The sequence below is a fragment of the Papilio machaon genome, chromosome 16 (genome assembly GCF_912999745.1).
Source record: "Papilio machaon chromosome 16, ilPapMach1.1, whole genome shotgun sequence".
In the NCBI taxonomy this organism is placed as follows: domain Eukaryota; kingdom Metazoa; phylum Arthropoda; class Insecta; order Lepidoptera; family Papilionidae; genus Papilio; species Papilio machaon.
The window spans coordinates 7,788,140-7,810,442 of record NC_060001.1 but is presented as its reverse complement, the minus strand read 5'-3'; the positions used below and the strand labels follow the sequence as shown (position 1 = coordinate 7,810,442).

General features: G+C 35.0%; 4 protein-coding genes across 4 annotated transcripts; 3 read left to right on the top strand and 1 right to left on the bottom strand.

Moving 5' to 3' along the window:
* The first annotated feature begins 905 nt into the window (after positions 1-905).
* On the top strand, positions 906-7,849 carry LOC106718859 (nose resistant to fluoxetine protein 6-like). The gene is made up of 12 exons (XM_014513059.2): positions 906-933; positions 3,013-3,152; positions 4,589-4,910; positions 5,033-5,147; positions 5,221-5,308; positions 5,464-5,630; positions 5,795-5,980; positions 6,051-6,224; positions 6,302-6,452; positions 6,548-6,731; positions 7,153-7,295; positions 7,614-7,849. The coding sequence occupies exons 2-12, from the start codon at positions 3,030-3,032 to the stop codon at positions 7,740-7,742; spliced, it is 1,782 nt and encodes a 593-aa protein (XP_014368545.2). The 5' UTR covers positions 906-933; positions 3,013-3,029; the 3' UTR covers positions 7,743-7,849.
* A 358-nt stretch (positions 7,850-8,207) lies between these two features.
* Positions 8,208-11,333, top strand: LOC106718862 (dnaJ homolog subfamily C member 2). The gene is made up of 2 exons (XM_014513062.2): positions 8,208-9,305; positions 9,955-11,333. The coding sequence occupies exons 1-2, from the start codon at positions 8,436-8,438 to the stop codon at positions 10,936-10,938; spliced, it is 1,854 nt and encodes a 617-aa protein (XP_014368548.2). The 5' UTR covers positions 8,208-8,435; the 3' UTR covers positions 10,939-11,333.
* Positions 11,334-15,034: 3,701 nt separating this feature from the next.
* On the bottom strand, positions 15,035-16,738 carry LOC106718869 (mediator of RNA polymerase II transcription subunit 12). The gene has a single exon (XM_014513070.2). It carries the CDS (start codon positions 16,410-16,412, stop codon positions 15,135-15,137), a length of 1,278 nt encoding a protein of 425 aa, XP_014368556.2. The 5' UTR covers positions 16,413-16,738; the 3' UTR covers positions 15,035-15,134.
* A 1,692-nt stretch (positions 16,739-18,430) lies between these two features.
* LOC106718873 (glutathione S-transferase E14) lies at positions 18,431-21,848 on the top strand. Its single transcript, XM_014513073.2, has 5 exons — positions 18,431-18,597; positions 20,223-20,379; positions 20,944-21,144; positions 21,404-21,517; positions 21,588-21,848. Exons 1-5 carry the CDS (start codon positions 18,518-18,520, stop codon positions 21,804-21,806), a joined length of 771 nt encoding a protein of 256 aa, XP_014368559.2. The 5' UTR covers positions 18,431-18,517; the 3' UTR covers positions 21,807-21,848.
* The last annotated feature ends 455 nt before the right edge of the window (positions 21,849-22,303 follow it).

Genomic DNA, 22,303 nt, shown 5'->3' with positions numbered 1-22,303 from the left:
AAATTTCCATTGAGAACAACAATCTTGAGCTTGAATCTTGATCTTAAAAAAAGGAGTATTTTACCAAGACTGGTACGACGTGAGGCCCTCCTGGTATAAAGACTTCTCCACCCTTCCTTCTTTCCTTCTCTTCCCCCTTTTTACATGCAAATAGCACCGGGAAACTTAGGAGTATGCGTCGCTAACCAGTGATCATTGACCGCGCATTGATATTATAATTAGCCTCTTGACAGACCGTGACCAATTTTTTACCTTTATAATTTGATCCTGATATTCTATAGATCATTATGATTTTTGGGGTAACATTAATGGATGTTATATAAGAAGATATATATATTTTTTATATCATAAGGTGGCAAACGAGCATGCGGCTACCTCAATTCACTAATAGCAAAGTGACCACTGCCCATGTAGATCTGCAATTGCAGATACGTTGCCTACCTTTAAATAGAGGAAGGGATACACAAAAAGAGGACATTTCCCGTTCATATGCGTCCCCTTCTTCGCTCAAACCACTTCCCCTTCCCATCATTTCCTTATAAAAAAGGGTGGGAAGGGAACGTAGAGTATATATATATAGTATATAGGGTGAGAAGGGCCTTTATAAGATGATTTGGTCGGGCAAAAAACGAGTCGCATAATTAGTTGCACGACTACGTCCTGTAGTTTTATGGAATATATTTAATTGTTTAATTATAAATTGTAGAGATCATTTAATCGTCGTTTTACAACTTGCAAGTTGTGAACAAGGATAAGAGAACAGAAGTAATGCGAGCGAAGTCGGCCAGTGATCTCTTGTCGTTGGTCAGTGGATAACTTGCCACTGATATTCACTTATACTATTATAAAATAAAAGAAAATCAACAATGTTCATAAAATTACTTGTGTTTTTTTTATTGCAAGGATGTAACGGCGTTATTTATAAATTTAATTGTAAGTATTTTATAACTTTTCTTTCTGCTTATAAATTCTTTATTTTTCTCTCGGTTAGAAGTTTTTTCTTTAATTTTATGTTATGTTATAATTTAAAAAAATAGAGCGAAATCATAAAGTTAATAACCTCTATTAGTAAGTCTTAAAATTATTTAAAAAGTACAATTTTAAATTATGTAATTTACCCGTACTCGTATTGCCGTACAGTAACTTTGGGTGCATATAATTTTCTCATTTAAATGACGATTTATACAATGAAATACCTCTATTATGTTACTAGCTTTTACCCGCGACTTCGTCCGCGTGGAATAAAAATACGGACAAATAGCAACCTACTATGTGTTATTTGAGACTTTGTTTTAGACCTGTGCCAAATACCAATGAGATTAGTAATTATATTTATCGAACTTATTCCACGGGAACTGTATACATTTCCGGGATCATGGATAACCTATGTATTCTACAACTATACCAAAATTTTATCGAAATCTATGCTGTCGTTCTGGAGATACCTTCTAACAAACATCCATCCATCCAAACATTCCCATTTATACTCGTAATATTAGTAAGAGTATGATTTTTTCCAGGTAACGAATCTTTTGAATTTTCAAGTAACAGCTTTTACTAACAAAGGTGGTTTCGATGTTCCAATTTTGAATTTATTTTGTTATTTCTTTTCTGTAACAATATTGACAAAAAACTTGTTTTAACTGTATTCTAGTACTTAAGTACTTCGGGAATAATAATAGAATCTACAAAAAAAGCTTGACTCTTGAAGCGCAGATTTGAAATACACACAGCTCAACAAATCAACACATAATTGTCCAATGCGACATTTATTTGTATGAAATAAACAAATAATTGCTGACGATAATAAATAATAGATTTATTTTGATTTATGTTAAACGTTCTTTATCAGTTTTATTGCTGTTGTTCTTGTTGACTGCTTGCTCGTTTGCCTCATTCTGGTAAAAAAATCAATATGTCAGTTAGTTGTAGAATAAACTTGATGACTATTTTTGAAAGAAAACGTTAGTACCTTATGCTTTTTTATTTGTCGTAATGCTTTTTTTTATAAGTGTGCTTTTTTATTCAGTTAAGATATTGCTACTTTAAAAAAATATTATACTATATAATTTCACATTAACCTTTATCTCGGACAAAACAAGCGAAAACTTACACTCGTAAAATACTAGTTTTTCTCAAGGTATACTTGGTTGTTATGGTTTGAAGGAATATTTTTTTATTTACTAAAATTTGAATGCGTTTATACTTCATTATACTTAACGCATGATACATCACGAACAAGCACCTTCATTCGCCAAAATAGCGAAGTTACCACTGCCCATAGACATTCGCATTTGCAAATGGTTACCTACTTTTAATCGACAGAGGACAGGACGCACAGAAAGAGTAAATGCTTCCTCTTTCTATGCGTCCCCTCCTCCACCATACTTCGCCTTCCCACCCTTCCACTGAAACGGTATGTTCCCGTTCCCAACTGTGTTCGCGGTATTTAACCGGTCGTTCCGACCCATTCGTGCTAAAGATTTTGCTGTTGCGGGCTCTACCTCTGTTGAAATTATCGCCAGTAAATTTAAAACCACTTAGTATTTTAATATGTAGCATTTTAAGATCTCAATACAGTTCATAAAGTCAAACCTGGTTAAGCGATCTGTGGTGCGGTCAAACCTGGTTAGATAACCGAGAAACATCTATAAGCAAGAGACAGTGTCTGGTATTGATGTTTTCATAACATGGTTGGTTCAAAATTGCTACACCTATTATATTTTTACACCTCTAGTTCACTGTGATTTTTTTTATAAGAGAAGGGGGCAAACGAGCAGCGGGAACACCAAGGTGCTCATCGACGTGATAAAGAAATAATTAAGCGTTCGAGAATATAAAAAAATGTGATTCAATACTGTGTTCAAAACAGTATTATATGAAGCGGACTAACCATTTACTTCGAGGAGCAAAAAAATCACGATTCCGTAAAAATAATTATTTTCGTCATTTAGAATTCCTCATTCGAATTTAAATAAGAGATAATAAAAACTGTATATTCGTTGTCAACAGCCAGCGAGTACCGCCGTATGCCGCCACTGTTCAGCCTTGATGAGTACGAACAATGCTTGTCAGACACCGGAGGTACCTACTGCCTCCTCGATCTCGACCTCTTCTCCGATCAGCCCTCCGAACTCATGCGGTACATACATGTAAGTGCTAATTGCAACGTAATCTTAACTACGTCAAATGTGTAATGTGCATTTTATCTATAGTTAAGTGTTTGGATTAGACTAAATGAAAAAAAAAAACATCACTTACCATTGGTTTCTTCACTCTTGGGTAAAAAATATAAATGTTATCTATGTTTTTTAAAGATAAAAATTTGTTGACAATGGTAGGGTGGACTAAATGTTCTTGTTCTTCTAAATAAAATAAAAAAATAAAAATTTCAAGCTAGGAATACTGATGACGGTGGTATAGTATAGTTATTATACAATTTAATTTAATAACAGTACGAAGTACATAAGGTCTATTACCACAATATGGTGTTTAAGAAGTTTCTTTATTATAGTAATTAGAAGTATTTATTCACATATTTATTTTCACGAATAGCTCAGTAGTTATATGTAACACGACTTTGATCGTTTATAATTTTCTTTAAAACGTGATACTTAGGTATATTATGCAACAATAACATTTACTATTATATATCGACATCGCGATTAAAGCACACACCGTCCTGAAGCAGCATTGTCTTTACTAGCTCCTTTACGTTCCCACCGAGGAGCTCGGATCCTACTCAAAGTGAATAGGAATACGCAAAACGCTAGGGTGAACAAACCATAGTCAACATCGATGGTTCAGTGCGGATTGACTTCACGCATATCTTTGAATTTCTAAGCAGATATGTTGCAGGTTATATCACAATGTTTTCCTTCACCGTAAAAACGTCTGAGAAGTTTTGAAAATTGAAAAACTCCTTGGTACATAACGGGAATCGTACCTGGAGATTTCGGCTCGGTCCGACTTAACAACTACGCCAACGCTCATCGGAATAAAGTAGCATGTGCTTACGAAATAGTCTGCTTAAGAGTACTTCCCTATAATTTATACGCCAAGCTTTTTATCAAAGAACTTCAGTTAACAAACAGTAATTCTTGAGTTATAACCTTAATTATATATTTAAGGACAACACATTTATGAATGTAATAAAGTCAAGTAAATTAAACGTGTTTATGGAGGATAATTATATGCAACTATATAATAGTATAATAACAGATTTTAATGACCTCCATCAATTAATAAATCGTATTAAAAATTATAGCTCACTAAAAGAAGACCTTAGCTCTGACCAATCCATGACAGATTCTAAGAAACCACCTGTGAATATAATTGAACTTTGCTGTGATAGGAAAATAATTTTAATAAGGGGGAATATAAACTGAAAAAGGATCATTTTACCCGACCTAAATAATAACACTCATAAGAGTGTAGTGTTTTTTTCCTCCCATATTTTTAAGTAAATTGTGACCGTCTGGAACCCAAACAACTGTACTTACTCTGACGATGAAGATGCCAATCGATTTTTCTCTGAGTGTCATGGGGTTATAAAGATTTAATTAAACTATATTGTGTTTTGTTTTAGGAGTATTCTTCTGACACAAAGAAACATTTCAATCACACACAAATACATAGAGGTGTGTGTGTGACGCAACGTTGTTCATATGCGAATTACACCACACGGGACCTCAACACGACCCTTGAGGCATGCCTCAACAATACTATTTGGCAGCATTATAACATACAAGCGAGACTGAATAAAATAAATTATTGTAACAGTGCCGAGGACAGAGGAGGTCTGGATACGAGCGACTTAACTGTGATCATCATTTATATTATTTTACTTGCGGTCAACGTTATAGGAAGCCTATACGATGTCCTTTTTTGTAATCCAAACAGTAAATCAGGTAAAATTTATTTTAAAATATTGTTTTCAGGCTTCCAATATTTCATCATTTAAAAAACGAGTTGATTATGACTTTAGCTTGTCACTTAAGACTAGAACAATATATCTATAGCACTGTTTCAGGCAATCCGTATATTCTGTCGTTTTCTTTGAGGCGGAACTGGGCAAAGCTGGTATCGCCCAGCGGCATAGGATCCGATCCCAGGCTTGAGAGGTTAAAATCGTTTCATGGATTAAGGTGAGCTATAATTTATTAATTCGCAGACAATGCATTATTTATTAATTTTTACTAACATCATACAACGTTTCAGGGCCATAACGATGGCGTGCGTTATATTTTCACACGTCGCCCTTGCGATGGGATATTGTTATTTAGAAAATCCTGATTTCGTAGAAAAGGTAATAATACTACATATTTGCTTTGTATAAGAACGTAATAAATTAATCTCAATTTTAAGCCACAAAACGATCGACACGAGAATCCTACCCAAAAATATAGTCAAAAATCAGCAGAGTTTCAGACGTTGTGATTTAAATGCTGCATGTTACTGCAGAGTTTCGAGGACCCGAGCAAGCAGATGTTGTTCCACGGCAACCTGGTGACGCACACGTTCTTTGTGATGTCTGCTTTCCTGCTAGCCTACAACTTCCAGATCAATGCCGAAAAGCACAAAGCGTCTCTGTGGGACTTTCCCAAAGGAGTACTGTTGAGACTAATCAGGTTTGATGAAATATAATTAAGTAATTTGTTTTTTTTACCTACCCATTTGATTTCGGTCTGCTACGATCTGAGGGTATAGGTTCCTCTCTAGAACTACTTTATACTTGTAAAATTTGAACAAGTAGTTTCAGAAATGCATGAACATTGGGCGGTGCACTGTACAGACTGACGCCGACGTACGCGCTGGTGCTGGCAACGAGCGCGACCTTGCTGCGGCACATGGGCGGCGGACCCATGTGGCAGCATGTGGTGGGCCGGCATGCTAGCGACTGCCGACGATACTGGTGGACCCACATGCTCTACATACAGAACTACATGTCCACAGACAATACCTGCCTCTTGGAAACTTGGTACTATATGAACTATAATTAATATTAATTTACTTAAAAGTTACACTTTACTAAAGATTTGTATTCATAGGTACTTGGCGGCGGACACCCAGCTATTCTGCGTAGGTCTGTTGGTGTGCCTGCTATGCCGGCGGTCGCGGGCAAAGCGGCTGGCGCTAGTGTCGCTCTTCCTGTTATCTTTGCTCATCACGGCCGCCACAACATACTTCAGGGATCTCGATCCTATCTTCTATCAAAGTCCAGAGTTAGTTCATTAGCATTCATTTTGGTAATGAGCAAATGAGGATCACAGTATATAACCATGAGCTATTTATTGTACAGAATGATTCGTAGCCTATACACGAGGGACTGGACTTTCCGCTACTCTTACATACCAGGCCACACTAATCTGTCGCCTTACGTGTTGGGTCTCGCCGGCGGCTTCCTCGCCTACCACTGGCAGACGGACTCCAAAGACGTAGACAAGTATAAAGTATGATTTTAAAAATTGATAGAAGGCTGTTTCGATTTCTTTTGTCTTTTTTGAACTAATAAACGAGTATGTGTTTTAATCTTGATGTATTACAGAAGTACCGGTACGTAGTGTGGTCATTGTTTCCCCTCGGTGTCCTGCTGATCCTGTCTGGGGCCGTGTTCTACATGGATGTCGCCGTTCCTAACTCTTTTAAACTCATATACGCGACTCTCTACAAACCCCTCTTCCAACTGATGGTCGTCATTTTGATCCTGAGCTGCGTCTTTAAGATAGAATGTTAGTATACAAAATCATCTAATATTAGTGGATATCTAAACGTTTTTTGGTCATTGTTCGCCTCTTCCACAATCCTAAGTGTTTTTTTTTATTTTTATTATAAGGCAGCAAACGAGAAATTCGCCACCTGAATTCGCTGAAATGGTGAAGCGATCGCTGCACATATGTATTCGCAATTGCAGATGCGTTGCCTACCTTTATTGTCCTGTGCGTCTCCTCCTCCATGAAATCCACTTCCAGTTCCCATCATTTCCTTATCGAAAAGAGTGGGAAGAGAATGAATATTAAAATTAGGCCTCCCGAATGCATACTCATCAGATGTACGCGGAATTACTTCTACTTAACGCCTACCGTCTACCACTATTATATCAACTTTGTTAAGAAAATTAAGTTAATTTTTATTTTGTCTCATTGTTTCTAGCTGTTTACCGCTGCATATTGGAATGGCGCGGGTTCACGTGGGCCGGCCGGCTCACTTACGGAGTCTATTTGTTGCACACATCATTCCAAAGAACACTAATTGGCTCACAAGTACAAACTATCTACATTCGCGAGTATAATGTGGTATGGTAATATTTTTATATTCAACATTCTGATAGCTTGAAGGACATTATCTTAATCAGGATTGATGAAATAATAAAAAAATAAGATATTCCTTACTCCAACCTCTTACTTGCGTTTGTTTTCTGCTATATTTACTTTTTCACTTTTTAGATGTTGATTCCTAGTAGTTTTAGTTTATTATTTACCCATGTTTTTTTGATTATGTGCGAATGTCTTATGTATGTGGGTTTGTATGTATCATTCGATGTATGCATTCTTTCCAGGGGTGTCACAGAGTTATACAGTCAGTTTTTTTAAACCATTTTTTTATACTTTTAGATAGCGGTGATGTTCGCAACAATGTTTATGTCAACTTTGGCATCTGGGGCACTTTGGTTATGCGTTGAATCCCCAGTGGCGGCGCTCAGCAAAGCATTCTTCCCAAAAAAGAAACGAGTCGAAACTTAGTGTAATATTAATTTGTAAAAAATATATTTATTAACAGATATAGACAGAAGCCTAATAGTCATACCAATAAATTAGTGGGATAAGTTTTTTTGCAAAAATAAAAAATAACAGAATGTCCCATTTTATTTTCCTTATACACTTGTTTTAATAGACCATGGCTCGATAAAATGTGACTTTAAGAAATAACGCAACTTAATAAAGATATAAGAAAGAAAGGAAAGAAATTGATAAGACATTGCTATAAACATGAGATGCGTCATAAAAAAGTCTTTTCTATTTACATAATTTTTTCAAAAATTAAATTCAATATGTTTTTCAAACTGTCGTTAAATATCGATTTTAGTGAATAAATAAGTTTAAGATTATCGAGTCTAAAAATAACCTAATGTTACTTATGCTTTGTTTTAAATACTCTTTGTTTCAAAATTCATTCCATTTTAAATCATTCGTTCCGTTCATCGTCAAGGCACACATGAATTTAGCGATTTTCTGACGTTTTGTCATCTTCACGGCGCGTTTTAGGTTTAATTAAAATGTGATATAGATAGCAACTAAACTAAATATTTATTGCAATTGTAATTGTTATGTTTCTAAATAGATGCAATTAGATGAAAGTGTAGATACATATTAAATTGAAGGTTTTGAGGTTATGTTCGTATCGTCGCGGTATTTTCAGACCAAACTAAACGGAGAATGACCGACGGAGACGCTAATAAGTATAGTAGAGTGGTAGAAATACCATGGCCATTTATAAAAAGAAAAGTAGAATGCGCTGGGTCTGCATTTCTACGATATTATAACATCAAATGTCACGGGGCAGACACACAGCTGTTAACATCCACATCGAAAGAAAACAGCGAGGAAGTAATCTTTGAAGACGACGTGGAATATTTGAGAAGTTTAGATCCCAAAGAATGGAAGAAACAAGATCATTATGCCGTGTTGGGCATGAAGGACTTGAGGTATAAGGCTAGCGAAGATGACATAAAGCGGGCCTATCGCCAGAAAGTACTTAAACATCATCCCGACAAGCGAAAGGCTCAAGGTGAAGAGATACGCAGCGATGATGACTACTTCACATGTATTACAAAAGCATATGAGACCCTTGGGACACCCAACAAACGAAAATCATATGACTCGATAGATCCTCAGTTCGATGACTCAGTCCCAACCTCCGCGGAAATTAAAAAGGAAGGTTTCTTCAAGGCATTCGCCAAGTACTTTGAAATGAATGCTCGTTGGTCTGAAAAAAGAAATGTGCCTTTATTGGGTGATGACAACAGTTCACGTGAGTATGTCGAGAGGTTTTACGCTTTTTGGTATGAATTTGATTCGTGGCGTGAGTTCTCGTACCTGGATGAGGAAGAAAAAGAGAGAGGAGCAGACAGGGAAGAGCGGCGGTGGATTGAAAAACAAAACAAAGCTGCAAGGGCAAAGTTAAAGAAGGAGGAGATGGCTAGGATACGGAGTCTCGTCGACTTGGCGTACGCAAATGATCCAAGAATCCAGCGCTTTAAGCAGGAAGACAAGGACAAGAAGTTGGCTGCAAAGCGTGCTCGACAGGTAATATAATGTACATGGGGGCTTGCTGGAACCATTCCACCTCTAAAGACTCAATTGCAATGTAATAAAAGCATATTCCACACTACTATTTTAAGCTACTAATATGAAGGAAGGTACAAGTTTTACAATTGATGTACCATATAGTATGAATTTGTTTCACTAGAGTAACCCTTGGTTTCATAGTACATGGGTAAAAACAATTCCTGCATTCATGTTAAAATATTTGGCTATTTGCATTTTCCACAAGCATATTCTGTCTAAATTAGTGTTTTTTATTATTATGGCACTATCTATAATAGATGTATTTAGTACTTGAAACTGCTTTTACAAAAAGTGCAAAAGGTTATATTAAGGACAATAAAAACGACAAAATATATGCATATAATATTGTGTCCTTTATCAAAAGCTACATTTTGTTAGTTTAGTTTAATCACTATCCTACAAATGCAGATTCCTTGCTGGCGGCACATTTTCGGAACATAGTCCTTGCGAATAAAAAGATCTTGCAGTAATTTAATAATTATAAAGATAGTGTAACTTTTGTTGAGATTTACCAAATGCTTTAGTGTTTACGGGGGTTTTGGAATGAGATGATTATTGCAATTTTTGGACTTAAATATTTTAATTTTTTTTATATGAATTATTTCAGGATGCTGTTCAAGCCAAAAAAGCAGAAGAAGAGCGTGTATTGAAAGAGGCTCTGCTTGCAAAACAAAAGGCGGAGGAAGCTGAGAAAGCTCGTCTTGATGCTGCAAGGGCTGAAAGAGAACAACAGAAAAAAAATCTGCGTAAAGAACGCAAGTCACTTAGAGATCTATGTAAAGCCAATAATTACTATGCTCAAAATGATAACGAAACTGTCGCTCACTTGGCAGCCGTTGAAAAAATTTGTGAAATGATGAAAGTTATGGAATTACAAGATTTTATGAAAGAGTTAGAATCAAATGGAAGGGAGGCTTTCATTAAAACTGTTAAAGAAACGGAAGATAAATTGGAAGCTGAACGAAAGGCAATGTTTGAAACAAAAAAAGCAGAAGATCAGAAAGCCAAAAAGAATGCCATTTTGAAAGCCCCTATTGATTGGACTCCAGAATTAACTCAATTGCTCATTAAGGCTGTAAACCTGTTTCCTGCGGGCACCAATCAGAGATGGGAAGTTGTTGCTAACTTCCTTAACCAGCATGGAACATTTGTGGATGAGAGACGTTTCAATGCCAAGGAGGTACTCAACAAAGCTAAAGATCTTCAGAGCTCAGACTTCTCAAAGAGTAGTCTCAAGAAGGCAGCCAATGAAGAAGCCTTTGATCAGTTTGAGAAAGACAAGAAGAAAGTTGTAAATAATATTGATGACAGTAGTATATCCAAAAATGATACAAAATTAGTAAATGGAGTGGCAAAACCCAAAATGAATGGTGATGTTAGCAAGGATGCAGCTAAGGAAGAGAAAGCTTGGACAAAAACTGAGCAAGAATTGTTGGAGCAAGCCATCAAGACATTCCCCGTGAGCACACCGGAGAGGTGGGAGAAGATCGCAGACTGCATCCCAAATCGCACCAAAAAGGATTGCATGAAGAGATACAAGGAGTTAGTAGAATTGGTCAAAGCAAAGAAACAGGCAGCGAATGTCGCTTAACGATCCATTCATTTAATGCTGTTTAAACGATGACAGTATAAATAGCATTAAATGATAATTGAATTGTAAATTGAGAAATTGGAAATTTTGAAAAAGAGAAATTTTAACTCTGCACTGTGTTATATAAAATAAAATAGTCCTATTCAAAATTTAACTATAGTCTTTGATGACAAGTGGTACAAATCAGTATGAAATATGTTATTGATAAATATTTTAAACACCTATAAAGACCTTATGTAGCATATTTATAAACTGAAAATGTTTATTTTTGAGGTTAAATATGTATGTATTACTGAAATAAAATCTCCACATTAGTCAGGCTGTAATTTGACGTATCACAAGGTTATGAACGAGAATATTGGTGATATGTATATATTATAAGACTTTGCAAGTGACCTAGTGTTTTATTCTTTTAAATTTATAGTTAAAATTCGTAAAAATTGGACAATTCTCCCATAATTATGTAATTTAAGATTGAAACCTCCGTTCATACGACACTATCACATTTTGTGTCATATTTTTGTATTTCTTTTGTTTAATGTGATGAACATAGTCAATTAAAAAAAAACATGTGTTTCATTTTAACCAATTCAAGTAATGTGTGTTCCTATTTGTGCTACTGACCGATTGCGGCATGTTATTTGGATAGTTTGCCTTTGTTATGTGACGAATGTTTGACATTGCAGCCCATTGCAAAACTGATATACGTCCATAGTAAAAAAATAACTTACTTTTTTGATCACGACCCCAAATAATTTGAAATGGTGGTTCGAAAGATGGTTCTTGTGCAAGATAGTTCGTAAATGGAACCATGTCGGTATCATAAAGGATTAAATAAAACTTTAAATTATATCAGAAGTCTTTATTCAAATTAAAATAATCATTATTTCAAAATCGACTCATTTAGATAAAGTAAACATATTCTGATTTAAAAAAAAATCGTTTGAATTAATTCTAAGGACGTTTCGTCCTAACTCACTAAAAATTGTCTCAGTAATACGGACGAATAATATTAAAAAAAAGATAAATATAAGAGTTTGGTTCCGTTTCAATAAGGCACTTAATTGGGCCGTTAATTGCAATTAAAGCTAAAATTGTTACCACCGCAATGAATATATTTAATGGTGTCGACAAAAATATAAAATAGGTAGGTACATAAATTTTGATATCACTCGAGCTGCGGCAATGAAATCTAATACATATAAAGTTACAATAAAATTAAATATAATTACAATTAAAAATTATTTTTAAAACATTTAAAACTGAAGTTAAAACCGCAAGCATGACAAATGGGTGTAATAGCAGAGAGTCTATCACAAATATTTGCGGGCAACGTTAACGTATTACAGTTGTGCAGCGCCTCTAACAGACGTAAAGTACACCAACAAATCTCATACAAATTTTGTCAATGACGTCACGAAAACTACTTTCTCGCAAATATTCGTGATACTCTTATATGCCGTCATACTTATACGACTTATGAGATGAAATAAACAAAAAACCAACTTAATATCCAATCATTAAGACTTACATTGGATATTCCTAATAACTTTAATAAAATAAAATAGAAACAAAGGTTCATTTCCATTCGTAGATCCTTCCACGAATCGATGTATGTTAAATATATTCAGAGCGGATTTCAAGGCTTATTACTATTATAAAGTATTTTAAACATAACTTTATTTATTATAGAGTATTTCGGATTACAAAGAAAAACTACAATAGAATGGAAAGTGCTAAAAAAATATTCGATACTGAATAATTAAACATCCTCTTTGTTAGCCTTTGGCCCCTTGCACAAATAAAATATCGAAGAAAACAATTACATAATATATAAATTTTAGACATATTGTATACCAATATAAATGAATAATTTTTTTAATTTAATATTGTTAATACTATAAAATTGACATTTTGTGGCAAAAGTGTATCCTACAATGTAGGTCAAAGTAAAACTGCATGCATTTAATAATGGTACTGATGACCGAAATAGATACTCATTGTCAATTGAATGAATGAATGATTCAGGCATAACGGATACACATTGGTTTTGGAATGTAGCCAAATGTAATAATAATATTAAAATATGTAATCCAGTCTTTAGTAATAAAAAAAAAACAAACTAACAGATACAAAAAAAATACGTTTCTATTAGGTACAAATTATAATCAGAGAGCTAATGAGGCATAGATAAGACAAAATGAAAATTTCAGTAGGATCAAAACAGGTTTAAAAAAATATAAAAATTATATTTACATTTGTATGCCAAAATGGCATTTTTTTAAATTAAAACAGTATGTATTTATGAAATCTAACACTTCCACAAAAACATATTATCATTACAATTTTTTTAATAGATTGTGAGAATTAAATAGACATATGTTTATAAAAGTGATTAGACAAACTGATAGTAAACAAACTCCAAGAATCGAATGGAAGGCTATTGATAAATAAATGAATAACCACATAATCATTACTCATTTCTATTGTGTGAATCCTTAATGAGCACAATATACAGGATGTTAACATTTGCATATTCTTCTAATGGTAATCCCCCCTGTTGTAATAGTACAACAATATTGTCACCCTTACATTCATGTTGACGGCAACACCAAAACAAATGAAAACTTATTATAGAACATCTGTAAAGTAATTGTGTAATTTTCGATACAAATATTTTTTCTCGAATAGTATTGACATTTTGTCACTTTAATTTATCAATCAAAGAGATTAAACATAATTAAATATAATTTACATATTTGAACATTCATTGAGAGAGCAATCAAAGAACATAATGAAAAATCGAGCACCACCTCCTTTTTGAACTGGGTAAAAATTTCTAAAATAGCAAATGTCAGATTGTAATCAATTGAATTTGTGCCTTGTAAGTCTTACAAATGTAATAAAAAATTTGTTCAGCATTAAAATAATTGTCAATAATCAATATTAAAAATTGAAATATAAAATACTAAGATATAAATATTTGAGCATACTATAGATTCAGTAATCTTAATCAGTCTTTTCTTAAAATGGAATGACAAAAGTATTGTTTAAAAATAAAGATAATTTAAGGAAACAAAGTTGACCAAAAAGATTTCCCAATTAATAAAGATTTTTCAAGAATAAGTATGATAATACGCAAGTGAAAGTTGCAATATATAAAAAATTGCATTCTTTAAACATTACTTGGAAATTTTATTCTAGGAGCACTTTATGAGATTCTATGTAATATGTGAAATATTTATTGTCACCTTTTAATTATTATTTAAAAGTCAACATTATAAATAGTCTATGTTTTATAATACTATTGAATTGAATAACTTGGAATCTATAGAATTAAATTGTCATATTTCAAGAAATAATAAAGTCTCTTACACTGTAAATAATATAATTACACATTGCCTCTTCACAAGTACAACGTGATTTTTTTAAACCACAACTTTAAAGGAGAGCAATTTTAAGCATTTAAGTGTTGATAAATTCTAATTTCAATGTTTAAAATTGCTCTCCTGTAAATTTGTGGTTTAAAAAATATTACATTGTTCTTGTAAAAAGGTGATATATGTTTCTAATATAAAGTTTTAATATAAATATTTAGCTTTTCTGTGTGTTTTTCTTAGTATCCAATATAATTATGTAATTGGGCCTTTTTTGATATGACAGTACTGTTTATGTGATATTTTATCATTATGTACTAGAATTTCTATTTGTATATCAATGGAAAATATTATATTTCACATACACAGAAGCTTTATCAATGGCTTCGTGATGTCACATGTTAACTGACGGTACTGACCAGACCAGGAGCAGTCATCGGCAAAGCTTCTGCACTCCGCTGTTTTAAAAATGGACATTCTTAATATAATTTGTTTTAATATAATCACAAAATGGAATGTTTATGTAACAGCTTAAATCTAGATTAAGGCACATAGAGACCTTAAATTTAAAAATAAAAACATGGCTCATTGGTTCTTTTCCTGCAGGTACTTCCACAGATAATATAGATAATAAATAACTCCTAAATTAATATAAAAAACTATAGTTTTAAAATAATTAAAGTTTGAGATTATTGTTTGATATAAATTCGAAAATATTCAAGACAATTCTAAAAAAAATTGTTAATCATACTGGAATATTGTAATATCTTTGTTTGGAAAGAATTTGCTTACTCTGATACTTTGCATCTAAGTATCAAATTATTGTATCCTGCAACCCTTACTTTTCTTAGCTTGCTTTCTTTTCTTCTTTTCTAATCCCTCCGCGGTGATATCAGAGATAACAGAGAGACGTTTTGCAGAGTCACCTCTCTCATAACCAAGTTGTTGAACACTGTCATTTTGGCTTGTGAATGTGGTGTCATAAAAGTGGCTGTTCTCGCTGTGGCTTTTTGGTAAGACATTATGCTCCATATCATTACCAGATAATACATTGTCTGTAGGATAATGTGACGCAGGCCGTATACTCACAGGATCTGGAAACCTGGGTTTTTTTCCTGCTATAGGTGGAGGGGGTGGTTGTCTGTGTTGTATGGAGGAGGCTGTACCGCTCAGGGACTTGTCAGTTGTGAGGGGTGGGGGGTGAATATGAGATGAGGTAGCATTAAAGCTGGATCCTGCATCCTGTTTATAGTACTGATTAGATATTTCTTTGGCCAGCAAAGCACTCGCCTTGGATTGTATGACCTCTTTCTCAAAAGGTTCCACATAATTTAAATCAGAATCAACTGATTTGCACAATCTGAGTCTATTTTCCTGAATCACATCACGAGGGTTACTGTAGGCATCACAAAGTGTGGCCTGTGCTGTATCCGGTGGAATTTCCTGTTGCTGTGACAGCCTTTGTTGTTTTTTCAATAAAGCTTTTTGTTTTGCTTTCTCCTTTGCTCTTTGCAACTTTTTGTACTCCCTTTCCTGCAATAGCCGAGCAAGCTCACTATCTTGTGCTTCAACTGCACATCTCATGTCGGCCAGGAGGACATCCTCATTGCATGTTTCATGGCTCAGTTCCCGAGCCAACCTCGCATCTTTTTCCTCTTGTTCTAGACGTCTTCTCATCTCTTCCAACTCCGAGGAAGAGAGACCTAGTTCTTCAGGATCGATATCGGTCGGCGGTACCGGAGGAGGGTCGCGTGACGAACTCGGTTGTTGCATTATGTCACTGTGCTGACGGCGCTGTCTGCGGAGATTTATTTCAGCCATTTCCCGGGCAATCTCCGCGTCGATATCCGCTTGCCGGCGACGAGCGAGCTCTTTTAGACGTACTTCGTGCTCGATCCCCCGCTGTTCACTCAAAGCTACCGGAAAATCTTCGCGTATTTGCTGGTTGCGGTACCTGTTCTCGCAGAGATGAGACGAGATCTCTCGATCCTGCAAGCGGTGCGCCAGGGCTCCATCGGTGCGCACCAGCCACTGTTCTCGCAAGTCCGTGACGAGCCCAATTTTAGGCATCGTGTCGTTTGCATGGAAACCTGCCATTCGTGTAAACACCGACAACAACACTTTCTAATTATTTAAATCGATCGCGATACACGAATTAAGATTAGGCAATATAATAAACATTGATCACTCACAAACTTCGATAATTGACAACGGGAGTAATGAAACTTTTACAGAAAGTACACTTTCTTTGGAATACGTGGGACCGTGCGGTAACTTTTTACATAGTAATACTCGTAGACAATGGGTCTGATTATATGCATAATTAATTATAGCCAACTTGCTCTCGACCCGAATAATTACACATTTTTCCCCACCACAACAAATCTTGAAATTCCTAAATAATTGACAAGGAGGATCGTGATTCGTGACATGACAAGTGAATGATTGAATGAGTGGCCAAAGAAATAAAGAAAGAACAGAGCAAACTATGAAAGACCTGATATATTACCCAATACCAGTCATTTCATATTTTAATGATTCGATTTTATTTTTCAGTCAATAAAATAATTGAAAAAAATCATAATTTTTTTATAAAAACATACAAAATGGGATAGAGTATTGTCTAATAAAGACAATTTTAAAATTACTATAGTTACATACAAGTTTACTATAAGTGTATAACTATTGCCCTGCCCTTAGCACACTCATGTGGAGTAGGCGCATTTATTTAGTACCTAAATATAAAAAGTATGATAATATTTAACTTGCCCAAATCATGAATTATCATTAAAATTCATCATCATCTCCTTGGCCTTTTCCCACTCATGTGGGGTCGACGCACAAGGTTTTACAAGTCTTAAAGTTTTGGCTTAATTTTTTACGGCCGGCCGCCTGCCTGTCACCAACCCGACCTAAAACTTTTACCTTTACCTTTTGATTACCTCTGTTATCATCAAAATTATAGTTGTTAAAAAAATATAAGAACAAGTAAGAAAGTCCCGTAAAATCGGTCTAGCCATTTTAGATATTACCTTGAGCAAACGGGGACTCACGGACAGACAGACAGATAGGCAGACAATAACTTAAAAAAATAGTTTTTCGTTATAGGTAAAGCAAAATAAACACTTCACATACATTAAATATGAATATATTTTTCGACTTAGCATACAGATCATTAATTTTATTAGCTGTACGTGTTGTGGATCGAATCTGAAGGTAGATTGCGGTTCGATCCGGCAAGGCACTTATAAACAGCACCACCGGATTTTCTATATTAGTAGTATATACTTACATACAGTAAAATGGTAAAAACAAATATTCTACGCTGCTTTTACGCCAACATTCGTTAATCGCGGGTTGTGATGCTAAAATAGAGACAACGTTAAAATCAAAGTTTATTTACCAAGGAGAATCTGAGCAAAGATAAAGTACCGTTGGGCGATTGAACATTGTAATTTTTGAGTTGCGCAGTAACTGTCATGTGATTCTATTGTTGTATCCCAAGTACTAAATGCATTGAATATCCCAATTTGACTGTCAAATTAGTTATCTTAAAATACATCATATTTGACTTTTAAAGAATCTGCTTCTGTGTGGAGAGTCCCCTATCGATGTCTAAGAATATCTAGGTGCCGCGATCGGAGCAGTTTCAGGGTTCATTGCAGATATTGATCCAGAATTTTCTTACTTGGCTTAACTGTCTTAAAAAGGACGAAACACTTTAATCAGTCCGTCCTCCCTGCAATGTGGTGCAAACGGTTCAGGACCACAATCCGGCGCGGAATGCCCTACTTCCAGGTGCTCAGTGCTTCCTGCTGGAATGAATGCGGAAATCGGAAGACCACATGGAAGTATAGGCTTATGTCCAGCGGTGACACAGGCGGATGATGATGATGAAATATTCGTTAAAAGTATCTGAAAACTGTATACAGAACCCCGTAACAATGGGCAAACATTGTTTTAAAATTCGTTCAGCTTGAAGCAACATTAATAATTTAAAGGAATAAATCAAAATTAAAATAAATATTAAACAGGTATCAGTTTCTGTCGATCGCAGTGTGAACAACAATACCTAAACTCGTCCGGTCGGCGCGCACCGAGCACAAGCACGAGCATTCGCGCGCCATATTCCGGCCGAGCGTCACCTTTCCCGCCGGTTTGTTGTTGCTGGAAGTTGTTTGGAGTCATTGATCGCGGTCTCTATGTTCAAATTGAACATTCTTAAGAATTTGACAATGGCTACAAGAAATCCAAGTCTACGTAGTTACTCACCTAAAGTGAAGTGAGTATCTATTTATAATTCTGAAGTACAACGTTGAAATAAATAATATTAAGAATTTATACAACTTACAAGGAAACTTAAAAAGGGCTAACACAGCATTATTACAATTAACTACCTGTATCATTACTACCTACCTATATGATTTGCTTCAAAACAGATTATTAGAGAATATATAAGTAATTTGTTTTAAGTTAATAACTACTTTTTATCATTTAACTTAAAAATAAATTGAAAAAAGGAACGGTTCTCTTTTTTTTTAAATAGTATAAGGTGGCAAAGAAACAAGCGGCGATGTTAATTCCCCAAAAATAGCGAAGTGGATACTACGCTTTTGCAGATGCCTACCATTTATCGACGGAGAAGGGGACACACAAAAAAAGGATATTGCCCCTTTCTATGTGCCCTCTCCTCTGGCAATTCCACTTCAAATTCCCATCATTTAATCATAAGAAAAGTGTGGGAAGAAAACATGGACTGAAATTAGGCCTCCAGCACGCACACTCATCAGGCGAAACGCGGAATTACTACAATACTTGACGCATGCCTCCTGTATGATTGTGCTATTTCATCGGTCGAGCCGGTCCATTCGTGAAACAGATGTTGTTGCTAACTTTACCTGTATTTTTTTTTTTTTTTTTTTTTTTTTGAATTATTTTTATACTTCCCTATTCTTTATCAATTGTTTTTATTCTCTTCGCGATTTTGATACTATTGTTTTTGCTGTCTATTTGCGAAAACTATAAAAACATAGTTTTCCAGTTAAATAAATAAATAAATAAATAAATAAATAAATTATTTTACGGTTTTCCTTAAAATAAAAATAATCTTCAGGTACCAAAAAGGTATGAAAATCGCAGCCTCTCCTCAGCAATTTCTTGCTTTTATCAGGCTCAAAATAAAATCGTGGGGTGTGTAAAATTTCTATCAATAATTAATCACTTATCTTAATTTTTACTAATGTTATAAATGCGAAAGTTTGTATGTTTGGGTGGATGTTTGTTAGAAGGTATCTCCAGAACGGTTAAACAGATCTCGATGAAATTTGGCATAGACGTAGAACATAGTGGCTATGAACATGAACACGTAGGCTACTAAGATTGTTTTTTTAATACTGCACAGACAGAGTCGCGCGCGACAGCTAGTTACTTATAATAATTATTTGTAAAGGTACGCCACACGGTTTTAATTTTGAGTCGTAGTTCTAGATTGATAAGGAGAAAGTTGTATAAAAACATTGTATAACTATGTCATCATTATCTTTTTTTTTCAATTTAACCATGTAACCTGTTCTTAAAAAAAATGTTTTACCATATTAAAATATTGGAGTGCAATATAACAGTCGGAGTTTAAAAGCGTCATCAAATCGATTTTCGTTATAAGAAAGGGTTGGGAAAGGGTAGGACTAAACGCACACTCATCAGACGAAACGCGTAATTACTTCTATTTCAGGCCTGTGTTCGGCGTGATCATAGTATTGCATCGCTGGAGCCAGTCTGACTGATGTTGTTGCTGGTGTCTACCACTGACAATTGAATGATAAACAATTGAAATTATAAATCTTACCTATTCATATGTCTATTATTGCGGTTGTTTTTGTTATCCTATGTATTGTGATTATCTTTCAGAAGCCTCACAATAGGCGACAAGCTGATTTTGTACGGCGACGAGGCGTCCCCGCCCGTGCGTTTCGTTCAGATGACAGCCGCCATCCTCGGCATTAATCTCGACTTCCGTAACATCAACCTCTTTACTGGCGAAAATACGACGGAGTTCTACAAAAATGTTAGTACTCATACTTGTTGGACGGAGTTGCTATTTGTTTACTAAGAGTAACTAAGAGAGTAAGATGGTAAATTAGTTAGGTAAGATGTCAACCTTAAGTGGTCCATTCCGATTGGAATAATGCTCATGTAAGCTGTGTTTCGGTGGCGCAGTGGTTAAACAATGGCTTTGTAGGCTGGTTTTAGTGGGTATTCCGGTCGCCTTCCGCGGCCGGCGAGTCCCACACTACCTACGCCATTGCACAGCCCGGCGTAGGGGTGCGTGCATTTCCGGACTATAAAAAAAAAGGCGTGGTTTCGATCCCCGCCATGTACCAATGCAATTTTCAATTTTCGATTGTCAATGTAAATTTATTCAACTTCCTATGGTGGAAGAAGACGTCATACAATTTGCGCAAAATTTTGGTCAAGAAAGAAAGATATGTGTAAATTCAACCATTCTGTACTTTTAAAAAAAGTTTGATAAGACTTTTAAATCAACTTCAAATGACTAATAGGAAACGTAGTATGCAATAATCAGCTCTTGGGGAACGAACATATGAAAAAGCTGACATAAAATTTTCAGATTAATCCCCTGCAAAAGGTTCCGTGTCTAATGACGCACGACGAAGTGCTAGTGGACAGTCATGCGATCGCGCTGTATCTGTGCCGGCGTTGGGACACTGAGCACGTGCTCTACCCCCAAGGCGACCTCGCACAGGCACACTGCGACGAGATACTGTTCTACAACGCCACCACGCTGTTCCCCATCGACAGCGACATTTACGTGCGTTTATATAAACTTCAATAGACTTAAGCAAATGATTGATAGATCAATCTGTAGTAAAAGACTACCTTGTGTTAAGAATTTTATTACAAACATTAAATGCGGAGCCAAAATTTTATTTTGGAGTGATCTTGACTCCATTTTGACACAGAAGAGTTAGATTAGAATCCTTTTATCTGAAGATAATCTGATCTTAAAAATAAAATCAAATGTAATATGAGTAGAATTTGATCATTGAATTATTTTCTTTTATTTACAGACAAAATTTTTTGCTGGAATTCCAGCTAGCAAAGAAAGAGTTGAAGATTGGTTGAAAGCGCTGGACTTCTTAGAACATAGACTGAAAAATCACGCGTGGCTTGCTGGCGATAAAGTGAGTCCTTCCACTTTAAATTACTAAGTATTTGAAGACATGATTTTTATCTTATGATGTGTTGCTTCAGATGATGCTTGCCGATATTTGCGCGGTGGCAACAATATCAACAGTGCTTTGTTCAATACCTTTAGCAGATCATCATGTTAAACTGAGACGCTGGCTAAATGATATTGAGCAGCAACCTTTTTTTAACATTAACAAGAGAGGTCTGGAGCGTTTGATGAAGTTTATTACCGCAGTTAAAGTTGGCAGATTTCAGCAAGGAAGAGACGTTGATCAAAATTGACCATACTCTGTCAATGGATTACTTGCACTGAATTATTTATGCTTCCTCTTAAGATGTGTTTGTGATTGTTTTTATTAGTTCAATAAAAATATTTCAATTAAGAACTATGTATTGCTTATCATTTCCAGAATAAGTTTATTTATTCTTAATAATAGACCCATTAAGGCTTATGTTCATAAGTAAGCACTTTTTTGTGTCGTGTTAATAGTAGTTGTCTCCCGTCTCTGTATGAATTACCGTTACCGCAAGACCACGCTAAAAGACACCAAGTTTCCCGAAAGTACATTACATAATTTCGGTTGTGCGCACCTTTTTATTATATGAAATCGATGGGGGATTGTTAGAGACTTTAGAATCGATTTTAATAAGAAATAGATTCCAAAGTCTCCAGATTTCATAATGTAACTGTTTCATAATATTATACTTTCGAAAGTAATTTTAGAATCACCATTTTATTATTTTCGTCAACCGTAGCATCTTGGTAGAATCTCTTTAAA

Excerpts from the sequence above, each read along its gene's own strand:
- LOC106718869 (XM_014513070.2), bottom strand. The coding sequence starts at position 16,412 with ATGGCAGGTTTCCATGCAAACGACACGATGCCTAAAATTGGGCTCGTC.
- LOC106718862 (XM_014513062.2), top strand. The coding sequence starts at position 8,436 with ATGACCGACGGAGACGCTAATAAGTATAGTAGAGTGGTAGAAATACCA. Across the intron at positions 9,306-9,954 it reads CTGCAAAGCGTGCTCGACAG|GATGCTGTTCAAGCCAAAAA; the intron begins GTAATATAATGT and ends GAATTATTTCAG.
- LOC106718873 (XM_014513073.2), top strand. The coding sequence starts at position 18,518 with ATGTTCAAATTGAACATTCTTAAGAATTTGACAATGGCTACAAGAAAT. Across the intron at positions 21,145-21,403 it reads CCATCGACAGCGACATTTAC|ACAAAATTTTTTGCTGGAAT; the intron begins GTGCGTTTATAT and ends TTTTATTTACAG. Across the intron at positions 21,518-21,587 it reads CGTGGCTTGCTGGCGATAAA|ATGATGCTTGCCGATATTTG; the intron begins GTGAGTCCTTCC and ends GTGTTGCTTCAG.
- LOC106718859 (XM_014513059.2), top strand. The coding sequence starts at position 3,030 with ATGCCGCCACTGTTCAGCCTTGATGAGTACGAACAATGCTTGTCAGAC. Across the intron at positions 3,153-4,588 it reads AACTCATGCGGTACATACAT|GAGTATTCTTCTGACACAAA; the intron begins GTAAGTGCTAAT and ends GTTTTGTTTTAG. Across the intron at positions 4,911-5,032 it reads TAATCCAAACAGTAAATCAG|GCAATCCGTATATTCTGTCG; the intron begins GTAAAATTTATT and ends GCACTGTTTCAG.